The 14,741-nt window shown below is 33.0% G+C and overlaps 1 protein-coding gene across 4 annotated transcripts in view; it reads left to right on the forward strand.

Annotated features, from left to right (window-relative positions):
- The window catches only part of PTPN4 (protein tyrosine phosphatase non-receptor type 4), a 206,525-nt gene extending 192,798 nt beyond the window's left edge, over positions 1-13,727 (forward strand). For all 4 annotated transcript variants that reach the window (XM_055316224.1, XM_055316225.1, XM_055316226.1 and 1 more), the window contains 2 exons: positions 641-776; positions 5,931-13,727. In XM_055316224.1, the coding sequence (XP_055172199.1) occupies positions 641-776; positions 5,931-6,017 (223 nt within the window). In that variant the 3' untranslated portion in view covers positions 6,018-13,727. The remainder of the gene's footprint in view (positions 1-640; positions 777-5,930) is intronic.
- Positions 13,728-14,741: the final 1,014 nt, after the last annotated feature.

Here is a 14,741-nt window from a genome sequence, read left to right on the forward strand (position 1 = left end):
GAATACTTCAAAAAGTTGTTCTTGACTATCACAATTCTAAAATGTAATCAAAATTAAATTGGTTTTAAAAACTGATTTGAGTGTGGAAAATATTACTTTTATCCATTTGTTAATGATTTATTATTGTAATTTTGTTACTTTGCATTTTTTTTAAAGATTTTATTTATTTATTTGAGAGAGCATACAAGTGGAGGGAGGGGCAGAGGGGCAAGCAAACTCCCCACTGAGTGGGGAGCCCAACACAGGGCTCAATCCCAGGACCCCGAGGTCATGACCTGAGGCGAAGTCAGATGTAAACCAACTGACTGAGCCACATAGGTTCTCTGTTATTTTGCCTTTTAAAGGAGGTTGCTCCAGTAAGCTTGTGTACCTTGTTCAGATTTTAAAAACTGAAATGTAACCCTTTTAAAGCAGCAGTTTTACAACTAACAGTGGGGAAGGGTGGATGCAAACCATTTATTCTGTATTAAGTGTGAAATGTTTTTCAATTTTCAAAATATTTTTTAGTTGACTTTTGTATATAAAACTAAATGAAATCAAATTGTTCTTCTAATGTATTATGTTTCAGTACTTTATTTACTGCACAAATAACAGTTTAACAGAATAGTATCAATGAGACTTTGCTCTTTGTCTTTTTCAGTGCTGGAATTGGAAGAACTGGGGTTCTTATTACTATGGAAACAGCCATGTGTCTCATTGAATGCAATCAACCAGTTTATCCACTAGACATTGTAAGAACAATGAGAGATCAACGAGCCATGATGATCCAAACACCTGTAAGTACTGTACTTCAAGTATATATGTATATTCTCAACATGATGATTTTTGTTATGCCAAACTCTATTTTTATCTTCTTAATTGCCTGACAGGAGCCAATAACCCCTAGCACAAAGGTTCACGAATATTGCCTCTAAGCAAAATCTGTCCTGCCACTTGTTTTTGTAAATAAAGTTTTATTAGAATACAGCCATGTCCATTTGTTTATATATTGTCTGTGACTGCTCTCACACTAAAATACCAGAGTTGAGAAGTTGTAACAGGTACCAAATGATTTGCAAAACCTAAAATATTCACTACCCGGTTTTTTACAGAGAATGTTTATTAGTACCACCTATCATGTTAATTCTTGAGTGCTTAAACAGGTACAGAGGAACTTTCCCTCTATTAGTTAGTCGGGGGATGCCAAGAACAATAGCATCCCTGACTGGAGAATCTTGGCAGACCTGTTATTGATGAAACAGCTGTGAACTTGAATTGCAACAACAAAAGTAATAGAAATTAAGCTACTACCTTACTGTATTCTACACAGACTCTGAATTATATTCCAAGAATCAAAAGAGGAATCAAGGTATTTTAGAGTTAAGATTATTTTTCATATTAAGCTATGGTGAAATGTTAGCATTGTTGGTGGCACTAAAGTTCCTAAAGGGAATTAACCTATATGATCTAATAAATGCTTGTCACTTTTTTAGCTTTTAATTATAGAAAATTTCAAACATGTGCAAGAATACACCATACAATAAAATGAACACTATGTTGAGTACTGAGACTCAGCAACATGTGCCATATTGTTTCCTCTATATCACTTACTTACCAGTATTTGAAGTAAATCCTAAACATCAGACCATCTTATTTACAAATATTCTATAAATAGGGCAGCCCGGGTTGCTCAGCGGTTTAGCATCGCCTTTAGTCCAGGGCCTGATCCTGGAGACCTGGGATCGAGTCCCACGTCAGGCTCCCTGCATGGAGCCTGCTTCTCCCTCTGCCTGTGTCTCTGCTTCTCTCTCTCTTTCTCTCTCTCTCTCTCATGAATAAATAAATAAAATATTTTTTAAAAAAATTTTGAAAACCAAATATTCTATAAATATAAAACACTGAAACATTTTTAGACAAAATAAGGAGTAGCTTTTCTTCTAAAGAAAATCATAATACCGTTATCACGTGTAAGTATAATTAATAATAATATCTTCATGTTACCAAATAACCTATGTTCAAATTTCCATTTGTCTCATATAAATTGTCTTTTTCTATTTTAGAACAGCTTTAATGAAATATAATTCACATACCATGAAATTAACTCTTTTGAAAAGCGTACAGTTCAGTGATTTTTAGTAAATCACAGAGTTTTGCAGCCATCACTACTATCAAATTTTAGAACATTTCATCACCCCAAAAAGAAACCTCATACTTATTTTCCCTCATACAGTCTCCAACTTCCTCTCCACCCAGCCCTAGGCAACCGCTAATCTACTTTCTGTATCTATAGGTTTGCCTGTTCTGTACCTTTCATGTGTATGAAATCCTAACTTTGTCTTTTGTGTAATTGGAAGATGTACCCATTCTGTAGCATATATAAGTACTTCATTGCTCGCTCGCTCTCCCCCCCATGGGGGGCTGAATAATATTCCATTGTATGGAGATATACCATATTTTATTTATGTATCCATTGTTCATTGGCATTTAGATCATTTCAACTTCTTTGTTATTATGAATAATGGTGCCACAAACATTTGTGTATATGTTTTTGTGTGAATATGTTTTCATTTTTCTTGGGTATATACCCAGAAAATGAATTCCTGTCATATGGTAACTGTTAATCCTTTTGAGGAACTGCCAAACTATTTCCAAAGTGGCTACACCATTTTGCAATTCCACTTATAGTGTATGAGGGTTCCATTTTCTCCACGTTATTGTCAACTCTATTACTATCTTTTTTTTTTTTTTTTTAATTTTAAGTAATCTCTACACCAGCATGGGGCTTGAACTCACAACGCAGAGATCAAGGGTCACATGTTCCACTGACTGAGCCAGCCAGGCACCCTTGTCTTTTTTCTAATTTAGCCATCCTGCTGAACATAAAGTGGCATCTTGTAGTTTTGATTTGCATTTCTCTAATAACTAATGATATCAAGCATTTTTTCATGTGTTTATTGGTCATTTATTTGTATATCTTTTGAGAACGATCTGTTCAAATCTTTTGCTCTTTAAGATTTTATTTTTAGGGATCCCTGGGTGGCTCAGCAATTTAGCGCCTGTCTTTGGCCCAGGGCATGATCCTGGAGTCCCCGGATCTAGTCCCACATCAGGCTCCCTCCATGGAGCCTGCTTCTCCCTCTGCCTGTGTCTCTGCCTCTTTCTTTCTCTCTGTGTCTCTCATGAATAAATAAATAAAATCTTTAAAAAAAAAAGATTTTATTTTTAAGTAATCTCTCTACCCAACATGGGACTCAAACTTACAACCCTGAGATCAAGAGTTGCTCACTCTACCAACTGAGCCAGCCAGGTTGCCCCTTGCCCTTTTTCTAGTTTGTTTTTGTTTTGTCATTTTATTGTTGAATTGTCAGAGTTCTTTATATTTTCTGAATACAAGTATCTTGTGGATCTCTGTTTTGCAATTCTGTTCTTCCACACTATTTCACTTCTTTGATTCAGTAATTTGTAGCACAGAAGTTTTTAATTTTGATGAAGTCCAGTTTATATTTTTATTTTTTTTTATTTTTTTTAATTTTTATTTATTTATGATAGTCACAGAGAGAGAGAGAGGCAGAGACACAGGCAGAGGGAGAAGCAGGCTCCATGCACCGGGAGCCCGACATGGGATTTGATCCCGGGTCTCCAGGATCGCGCCCTGGGCCAAAGGCAGGCGCTAAACCGCTGCACCACCCAGGGATCCCTGAAGTCCAGTTTATATTTTTAAATCATATATGCTTTTGGTGTCATATCTAAGAAATCATTGCCTAAACTCAAGGTCGCAAAAGTTTATTCCTGTTTTCTTCCAAAAGTTTTATAGTCTATCCCATATATGTGCCTGATTTCTTTTGAGTTAATTTTTACATATGGTTTGAGTGAGGTAGAGTTCCAGTTTCATTCTCCTCCATGTGAATGTCCAGTTATCTCAGCTTCATTTGTTGAAAAGACCACTCTTTCTTGTCTCTGTGCCCTTCATCAAAAATCAGTTGACCACAAATATGAGGGTGTATTTCTGGATTTTCAGTTCTATTCCATTGATTTGTATGCCTTTTGTTATACTAATACCATACTGTCTTAATTACCGTAATTTTGTAAAAAAATTTGAAGTCAGGAAATGTAACTCTCCCAACTCTGTTCCTTTTTCAAGACTGTTTTGACCTTTTGGAGTCCTTGCATTTCCGTATGAATTTTAGAATTCATTTGTTCTCTCCATAAAAAAAGTAAGACATGGATTGCATTAAATCTATCTATCTTTTTGGAGAGTGTTGCCATCTTAATGTTATTCCATCTTCCAAACCAAGAACACAAAATGTCTTTTCATTCATTTATGTCTTCTTTGATCTTTTTGAGTGATGTGTTATAGCTTTCAGTGTGCAAGTCTTTCACTTCTTTTGTCAAATTTACTCTTAACTTGTTAAAGTCTTTTTGGTGCTATTTTAAGGGAAAATGTTTTCTTCATTTCATTTTTGGAGTATACATTGCTTGGGTTTAGAAATAAATTTGATTTTGTTCGTCGATTATATATCTTGCAACCTTGTTGAAATCATTTATTAATTCTAATAGTATTTTATGTGTGAAAGTGGATTCCGTAGTATTTTCTATATGCAAGATGTTATCTGCAAATAAAGATAGTTTACTCCTTCCTTTCTAGGTTAGATGCCTTTCGTTTCTTTTCCTTTTCTTATTTTGCTCAGGTGCCTGGCTAAAAGCTTCCGTACAATGTTAAATAAAGTGGTAAAACCAGTCTGGATTCAGATAGAGTTCACAAATTTTGATTGGTTTATGTACTAAATCTCTTTTAATCTGTCACTTCTTCCTATGTCTCTTTTCTTTTTTCTTGCAATTTATTTGATGAACAAACTGAGTATTCTCTGTATTTCCTAAAAGTGGTGAATGGATCTATAGACTTGAACAAATTAGGTGGTATTCTGTTCTTTCAAGAGGCACTTAATGTCTGATTGTCTTTCTTTTTCATGTTGATAGTAGCTTTGGGTGGTCAGTGCCTGCATCATTAACTTGCAGGGCTTGAAGAATGATGATAGTCTGTTATTCCTTCTATATTTATTAACTGGAATACTTCTTTAAAGAGAAACTTCTCATCAGCTGTTGGTTAAACAGTTGCATACAGGCAGTATGAGAAAAGCAAGATGAACACTTCCAATATAATGAATTCACTTGCCTCTTCCAGTGGTGACCTCATATTCTTGTTTGTTTTATTTTAAAGATTTGTTTAAAATCTTTGTTTGTTTTAAAGATTTTATTTATTTATTCATGAGAGACACAGAGATAGAGGCAGAGACATAGGCAGAGGGAGACTCCTTGTAGGCATCCTGATGCGGAACTCAATCCCAGGATTCCAGGATCACGCCCTGAGCCAAAGGCAGATGCTCAACCACTGAGCCACACAGGCATCCCGTGCCCCCTTTTCTTTTATAAAAAGAATATATTGTGTGCACTTTTCTTTGCCTTGCTATTTTGACTTAACAAGATATTCTGAAATTATAGCAATCTGTAGACTTTCATTCCTTACCCTCCCAACCCTCCACCACATCATATTCTCCTGTAAAAACGTGCCACTCATTAGTCACCTAGGCCCTTCCTGATAGCCATTTAAATTGTCCCTACCCTTCATTATTATAAATAATCTAGCAGCAAATAGCCTTATTTATGAATGTATATTTTCAATTTCTTTTTCTAGTTTATCTTTGGATAGATTCCCAGAAGTGGGATTGCTGGGTGAAAGGTAAATTAATGTGATTTTATTAGATGCTGCCAAATGTAGTATTTAACATCCCTATTAGCAATGTATGAGTGTTGCCAACAAAATATGTTGTCAGACTTTTTTATTTTTTGCCATTCTGTTGGTGAAAAATGGTATCTCTGTGCAGTTTTACTTTGCCTTTCTTTTATAAGCAAGCCAAGTTTTTCTGATCAATTCTATTATTTCTATTTTTCAGAGTCAATACAGATTTGTTTGTGAAGCTATTTTGAAAGTTTATGAAGAAGGATTTGTTAAACCCTTAACGACATCATCAAATAAATAAGAAAGCAAAAGTCTGGGACATGTGTCAGAAGATTGCTTTCTGTTATATTCACTGTGCCATAATTCTGCTTGCAGGAAATGGCATTTAGACAAAACAAATGAAGAACTAACAAAAACTGAAAACTTCAGCACTGTTGCACTTTATGTTTAAGAAAATGTCACTCTCTCAAAATCTGTAATTCACGTATTTGAAGACTATTTCATGCTTTGCTCCGAACAAATAGTGAATAACTGAGTATGTTCAGGGTAATTTATGAAATTTGTGGTGGTGCCATGCAGTCCCCTTCTGGTAGAATTGCCACAAACAAGGCTCAGAATTCTCATCATCTCTGTTATACATCTGTATCTTGAAAGCAAAAAGAAGCAAACATCAGGAGTCAGCTCTGGTGTTTCCCAGTGATTCATGTACTTATTACTATACTGGTTACCAGATTTTTATTTTTTAAATTTTAGCAATATCATTCTCAATATTAGCCAATACACTGCCTATGGATGCAGCACATCTTTCCCTGTACTCCCCCTGTAGAGACCTGCTGTTCATGAGAAGAAAGATGGAATTTGCTTTTCCCAGGAAATGCTGCACATTGTCCATTTACCAGCATATTATAGAAAGTATAAATATGAATCTACAGATTTTCTTGAATTTAATAATGTAACTTATATTTATCATAAGGTTGGCTTATTCCAAATCATGTGATTTCACATTCTTGATGTAAAGGAATGCATGCATTGTGTCTTAACCCCTTAAGTGCCTTGAGACATCTTTGTATGTCTAATGAAAAGGCACTCATTTGACCCCACTAGGAGGTATATATATGTATATTGTACATTTACATTTGTATGCATTTTGAATCAGTTCACATTTTAAAACATAGCTTCTTGTATGAAGAGTTACACATTCAAAAAAAGGTATGGAAATTATTTCTTACTCAATTCCTGTATTTTGCCACAAGAAAAAAAAGATGATTTGCGTTCTACTGAGTGAGTGCACTGCTGCTACGGAATTATTGAAAATATGCACATTCCTTTCCCGGGGGACAAAGGTTACAGTTTAGCAGCTCGAGTCAAAAGATGCTTTATTAATCAAATTTTCTATTTATTTTATCCCTAACTTTAGGAATGGCACCTAATATGCATATTAAAGTTAAACATATTAATATTTTCAGCTAAAGTTAGAACAGTTCATTGTGATTTATTTCTATCAGTGTTTAAATTATTACGCTAAAGCATTCATTTCAGTTCACTTCAAGTTTTGTTCACTCTGGTCTGTTGGTTGGGATACTTCAAACAAGGAATAAAATGTTACTGACTTATTTTTAAATCTAATCCCTCAATAACTGAAATGAGGGTTTTGTTGTAATTTTCACATATAATTAAATTACTCCAGTTCATATATACTTATTAAGTTATAAGCATGTTAATATGGAGAATTTTGATTGTCCATCCTGATAGAAGATCTGATTCCCTTTAAGGATGTGTATATTTTCCTTGTCAGGATTTTTTTTTAAGTCTATGGAGAGAGAGAATGTTAAAATTGCCCAGTTTTATTATAAGTGGAAATTTGTTCACCTATTGAAATGTTAAAGTACACAATCATTTTATATGAATTTTGGTTAAAAAAGATTCATTTCCTAGTGATTTCTGAATACTTCTGTGTAGTCTTGATAAAACTTAGAATTGAATAGTAGATATTTTGGAATGCCATTTAGTATGAGAGGGCAGAAAAAATATTCAATGTAATCGAAATGATGTTATTTCAAATATTCAGAATCCATAATAATAAATTTTAGGAAGTTAAGTCCTAAACATTAATAGCCAAGATACCAAATAAATGATTATATTCAAATATATTAATTTTTTAAGAGAATAGTAACATAAACATTATGTCAGAAATTCTCTTATCCCTGTATTTCCCAGCCAAGACAGTATAAATTAGTAAATAACTATAGTCTTAACTGAACATTCCATTCTCTACCAACAGATAAATATAATTTAGGCTGCTATATGATATCATGGTAAGTTGAAAAGTGAACAAGTAAAATCATGTTGGAAGTCTACGTAATTAACAACTGTTTGACAGTTTTTACCTGAATTAAAAAGAAAATCTGTTCTAACTGTATGGACAGAATATGACAACCATAGATTAAAAAGATACAGTTGTATAGATATAAACAAATAAATATCATGGGTGGTATGTTCTTTAACGTACAACTTTGTTTACACTTCTGAGATAAACTCTAATAATTTGTTGGCAATGAACATTGCTGCCTTTTTTAATCATTATTCCAGTCTTTAAATGATAAATATTAGAAGTTCAGAATCACACTTAAATTTCTCACATATGGATTTTTCATCTGGGAGCTACTCTCTGTCGGTATTTTTATGTATAGATCCTTTTTTAAAGACATTTTTATTAGGGTCTTAAGTTTAAAATAAATTATCCTTCACAGCTTCTTCAAATGGATATGCTAATTATACTTTTCTGTTTACCAAACAGATAAGACTTTATCCATTATACCTAAGAATTTTTTAACCTGTTTATCCAATCTACATAAGGTTCTAGGAATAATCCTAGCTTTAATATGCCAAGTAGTTCTAGATTCCATTTATATTGGTATAATATTGTATAATAAAATGTCAAATTTCTTGTATCTGAACTACTCTTGCCCTCCTTCCCTAACTCCCCTATTCTCTCATCTCCCCCTCCAACACATTCTAGAAATCAATGCAGACTGTTATTCTCACAAGTGGAAATAGCAATTGGTGAATCGAGGGGCTTTGTAAATGCTAACAAATGTTTGTGAAAGCCTTTCCTCTCTGATTTAAGATGGTTTTACCATGTTCATTTCAAATGTTTTATTGAGCATCAGATTTGTGTTAGCACTATGTACATAGCATGAGGAATATTTTGGAATAGACTTTACATTCACAAGAAGAATTGGTAGTATTTGTTAAACAACTGTATCCATTCAAAATAGAGGCCAACTAAATGGTGTAAGAAATAACTTCCTTTGTGTGGCCTGCTAGCACAAGTATGAAAGGGGTAAGGGGCTAATTGTTTTGATTAAGAGTAAAGAGAAAATTTATATATAAAAACTGACTTCAAATGTAGAGGTATGGTAAGCCATTAAGACAGTTGATTGAAGGTTTCAGGTACTAATATATACACTGTAGTGTGTTTATATATATGTGTGTTTTATAAAGGATGATACTAACGAGGGGTGAAGAATTATTTTAACTATAGAGTTGTTTAAAATCTGTTGGCAGGTCTGATCAGATCTAATCAGGTATTTGAGCAAAAGTCTCCTGTCTCCATTAGAAATACTCTAACTTGAGAGCTGAAAGGAATTTGAATGATTTTATCTAAACTCACCTCCTCCTATTATTTTAGGCAGCATATATGAGTATCATAAATTCTTGTGAATTTTAGTCTGTTTCACCTCAAGAATTATACTCAGGCAGTGTTTTCACTTAATAACTATGATGACCTTAGAGGATGTTGCTTAATTTAGAAAATAAATAGGCTTTAAAAGGTGTTCCTAATTAGGACCCTGACTCAGTTTGCTAGTCATGCTTCCCTGATAGAGCATAAACTTTTGTAAAGTATTTAGGCTGATACACATGCAGTATGAAAACATTCTGAAAAGTCAATTAGAAGACTAATTTTTAAAAGCACTTAAAACATAGAACTAGGATTTAGAATATATGTCCACTTATAATCAAATAATTTATGTTCATAATGTGGTAGAATTAAAGCATTACTTATTTTATAATCTTATCAGGAAGAGAAAGAAACAATTTTTAACAATGTTCTATTTAATACCTGTGTTTTGAATATTTAAGATATTCTGATAGTAAGGTTGCCAAAGTAGTTTTGAATTCATAAAAATTATTTATACCACAATAAGGTGGGATATGTTTACATCTCTTTTATTTTGTAGTTTAGGTGAATTTACATTTAAGTCACTTAGGAGTAAATACATGATGGTAAATATTTGTTGAAGTGAACATCTCAATAATATGACATGAAAAAGATGGATTATGTCACAGCTGGCTTTTATGCCATATCAACAAAGTAGCTACATTATTATTGCTTACTTCCCACATTTGCTTTAGCTGTCCAACCACAATTTCTGCGGTCATTTTTGTGTGTGTGTCATTTCCTCCAAGTAAAACAGTTGTTATTAAAACTCACCGCATTTTCTCAAATATCAGAATTGATGATCTAATGGCAAAGATTTATTGGTGTCTTAGTGTGATCACAACATAAGTTATAGAAATTGTTTATAAATTTCTTAGTGAATTGTATAGCTACAAAGGAATTTACATAATAATAAAACATTTTTCCGAGCTAACTGCTAATAGATAAGTTCAGCCATTTTATACAGAGCCCATGAAATTAACTCCTAAAATGTATTTTTGAGGTTCAGCTTACTTTACAATGTCTACAACTATTATCAACATAATTTTTTATTACCGACTTAATTTATTCTTTTTTTCCAACTTCATTTTTTTTTCATTTATTCTTAGTAGCAATTAGTATAGCAAGCCTTTTTCGGTGTTACCAAAACAAGTCCTCTATCAGTCAGAAATTAGACGTTATAACTTCATAAGGTTGTTGAAATTGTCCTGGGTAGACACGAAATAGTTTTTTCTGTTTCCATTTCTAAATTTGCTGCTATTTGTATGTTTTTCTACTGCAGTTTTTTTTTCTACTGCAGTTTACTGCTGATTTCTAAACTTTTATAGTCAATTGTTATTTTTACTTTAGCAATCCAAGCTAAATGGGCAGCCAGAAGAGGTATCTACTGGGGTGCAATCCATCAACATTGAGTATGAGTGGTTCCATGCGTAAAGGAGAAAACCGTATATTATTTTTCAATTTTCAAAGTGAGAGGTATTAGCAATATTGCAAGTTAAAGACTACAATTTTAGTTGGAAGTCCTAATGTTTAACTTCCTAAAACCTTTTAAATTTCCAATAAAAGAATGAAAATGTTTAAAAGCCTTGTGCTCATAAAAGTTTCAGTTAAGCACTGTAGAATTTTCCTACTTACTGTTGTGTAAATGATACAGAAAATATTTTTCTATGGACAAGAGATTGAAACTGGTAACTTCTTTTACTTCATTGTGTAAAAAGAATGATATTTGTATGTCTTTCATGCTGTAAAAGAATGAATGTATCTTTGAAATGTTACTAGAATTATGACTTGATTCTAAGGATACTCTTTGTCAAAAAAATCGGCAAGGGAGTAGAAAAAAGGAAAGGAAATGTATTCTATTTCATTATATAAAATGCAACTTTAGAAGAAAAATGTAATTTTCATTATAAATGAGCAGTCGTTACTGAAGCATATTTCAAATATAATGTACATTCTTTTTCACTTTGTTTTATTTTAGCTCTAGAACAAAATTTCAAGAAAATTTGTGCTATTTTTAAGTGTAAAATACTTGTAGACTTCTGGAGTGTGGAAGGGTGTTTTTGTGTGAGGGTAAACATTCTGCTGCATGTGTTTACCATGAAGGAAAGTTCTCAGGCATTGTCACTGTGGCAGCCACAAATGAGGACATCGTTGTGAGTGTGACTTTAGTGAAGCCAGAAATCTGTGCCTCTGATTTACTACAGTAAATATGTGCAGAGGCCCCTGACAAGTAATTTTGCCTTTTTATTATCCGTATCTTGGACAGATGAGACCACTAGGTCCAGTTCTGACTTGTAACAGTGGTGTCTTAGATGCTTAAAAGTTCATTGATTCCGATGAATGACAACAAAAACCCTACATTTTTAGTCCTCTTTTAGGCATATTTAATTTGTTCAACAGTCTCTTTAAAGGGTAGTATTTTTTATTTACCACTCCTTAAATTCGACGTAATGGGGCCTTCATTATTTTGACTTCTCCCATTCCTCCAACTTTTATAAATCATTGATTTCATTTCATAGTAGTCTTTGTGAAGTAAATACCCTGAACAACTGTTTAACTATAGTTAAGAGATTAATATCGGGCTCCATCAACCCTTAGAATTTCCAAAATTTACCAAATATTATGATAACTTTAACTGAAATGCCACCTTGCTAAATGAAATTGTCACCATAAAGTCCAGGAGGATCAGCCCAGTTTACAATCTTAGACACAAATAGGTGCTGACCTCTGATTTCCCCAAATCCATTTGTCACAATTGAGCCCATTTTACCTTTTATTTAAAACCTTTTTTGATTTTTACTCTTGAGTTATTTTAACAGTTTTTTTTTACCTTTCCTGGCAAGAAAATTTCAGTCCAGTTCTGGGATTATCTGGCACCCATCTTTTCCAATCCTTTGGTGAATTCACAAGATTACCCAGTCTTGTATCCTGTAGAGTAGGTCAAATTTCAATGCTGAAATGGATTTCTTGAATTTTAAATAGTAGCACTTTATTTCATGCTTACTACTGACTTAATTTATACATTTAAAAATAAAATCTAGGAGTTTTGTAAATATGGAAAAACTAATGAATTAGTATGTAGAGTTCATTGGATTGGACCCAAGTAAAATGCTTTACAATGATCTCTTGATCTTTTGATATTTAAAAGGCAACTTGTATGATTTTAGCTTTGCCACTTTTCTGTAATTTATTTAGTAAAGACTACCCAGTTGACTGTTTTGTACTCTGAGTTCGCTCAGCTAGCTTCAACCAGGTTTGGTTTACAGTAATCATTTCTGCTTTGCATTTTTTGTACATTACATGAATATTTGGAAATCCATTTATGTGATTTAAGTCATAGGTAGGGGTTAATACTGCACCACAAGTAAGTTGAAGAGGGCAAAGTCCTGACACAATGTACTTGTCAAGGGTCAGGATTTAAGACACTAAAAACAGTTTACATTAAGCTGTTTTTGTTTTCTATCATTAGAATATATGTGCTTAAAAAAATAAAAACTGTCCAACCCAGTGTTCTTAGAGAATCAGGACATTGCAATTACAATCCATATTGTAATCTTTTCAAATGAGAAAAGCTAGTCTTTATTTTCTACAGTGTAGGCTTAATTTTAGGACAGATAATTTGCTATATATACTCATTAGTGGTATTTTTAAGTAGTAGTTTTACAAATATTTCTATGTAGAGGGTGTATTTGGGATTTTTTTTTTCTTGTAACAGGTGCTATATGTAAATATGAAGGGCGAAAGTCACTTAGTTAAAAGTCTAGTTTATTTCGTAATTAAAATATAGTTTTGCATTTCTGCTGTCATTTCACGTTTGGTAATACTGAACTAGTAGCTCTCCCCCCATTTCTCAACAATAGCTCTTTCCATATCCTTTGTTTCCATAAATAAGAGGTAAAGAAACTTAGGGTTTATTTAAATTTGTAAGCTTGAATTTGGTCAATACTGGATAATTTGAAATCATACTCTGCATCTGTCAATGCAGCTTACTGTATGCTTGAAAGGCCTTGTGTATTTGTCTTAATTTCAGTGAAAAATTAGAATTCCTGCAGTTCATTCATGTAAAAAAAAATCTATGAATACTAACAGAGAGGATAAAAATGCCGATTTGCATTAAAACTGTTTAGTCCTAAGAGCGATTTATGTGATGTGAAATACTATTACACATATTTGTTGACCATATTTCATTTTTTGATTGAGAAATAGTTGTTCAGGTACAAACGTGAAAAAACTCTAGCTGTGACTTTAATTGTTCAATTGCAAAATAAAGATGTGCTTTAGTAATTTAAAGTGTAGGAGTTTGTTTTTTTTTATTTTTTTATTTTTTTAGTGTAGGAGTTTTGAAGATTATTTTTTGTTGTTGAGCTTTTCTAACAATGATTACATTCATTAATGGGTGATGAGAAGGGCCTGGGAGAAAGCTAAGAGCAATGTTTTTCTAGAATTCCTGATTCACTGGTGGCTGTTTCTGGGGAGGGGTGGGAGGATTATTAAATAAGGAACTAAAAGCGATTTAGAGGATTAAAGAATGAGGAAGTACTCCTTCACTAGGACCACTGCTTGACTCTTCTCTTCTCCCAGCACTGCCCCTCTTCTGGTGTTCCTAACATCTGGTGTTCCTAAGATCTTGTCAGGCAAAGTATGTGCTATTTTTATATCAGATTATTTAATGTTTTACTCATATGAGATGTTGAAAATTAAAGAAATTAGTCACCTGACAGATATTTATATGTTGCAAACCCTTTTTCTTACAGTGTTGTCTTTGACTATTCTTTTGGAGGAATGGTGGTGACTGAAAGCTCTCTTAACCACTGTCCAAGTAACCCACTCAGACTGGCACTCTGCTTACCAGTCTTGTTCTCTCCTTGTCCCCATTTGCTGCTCTCATCATGCCAAAGCTCTTTTGGTTTCAATTAAGCTGTAAGCTCACTAAAATCAGTTGTGTTTATTTGCTAACCTATACATGCAAATTTATTATATCTTTGAAATATGTGTGTGAAAAGCAAGAAGGTTGGGTTTTGCAAAAGCCTTATGAAGGGGTCATTAAAACTTTATTTTATTCTTTAAAATTTTATTATAAATAGGTATGAGGAAGACGACAATGAAAGACAACAAAAAATGATATATTTGAAAAGCAAAAAAAGATGATGTACTTGAGGTCTGTTCTTTTTTCTTTCTTTTTTTTTTTTTTTTTTTTTGCAAGAGAGACTAAGGAACTATAATTGGGCTCAAACTCTAAAAGATCTTAGCCCTCTGTAAAAAGAATCACAAATAAATATATATCTGCCTTTAGCTAAAACAAAA

This window comes from Nyctereutes procyonoides, unplaced genomic scaffold, assembly GCF_905146905.1.
Source record: "Nyctereutes procyonoides isolate TBG_1078 unplaced genomic scaffold, NYPRO_anot_genome, whole genome shotgun sequence".
Lineage (NCBI taxonomy): Eukaryota > Metazoa > Chordata > Mammalia > Carnivora > Canidae > Nyctereutes > Nyctereutes procyonoides.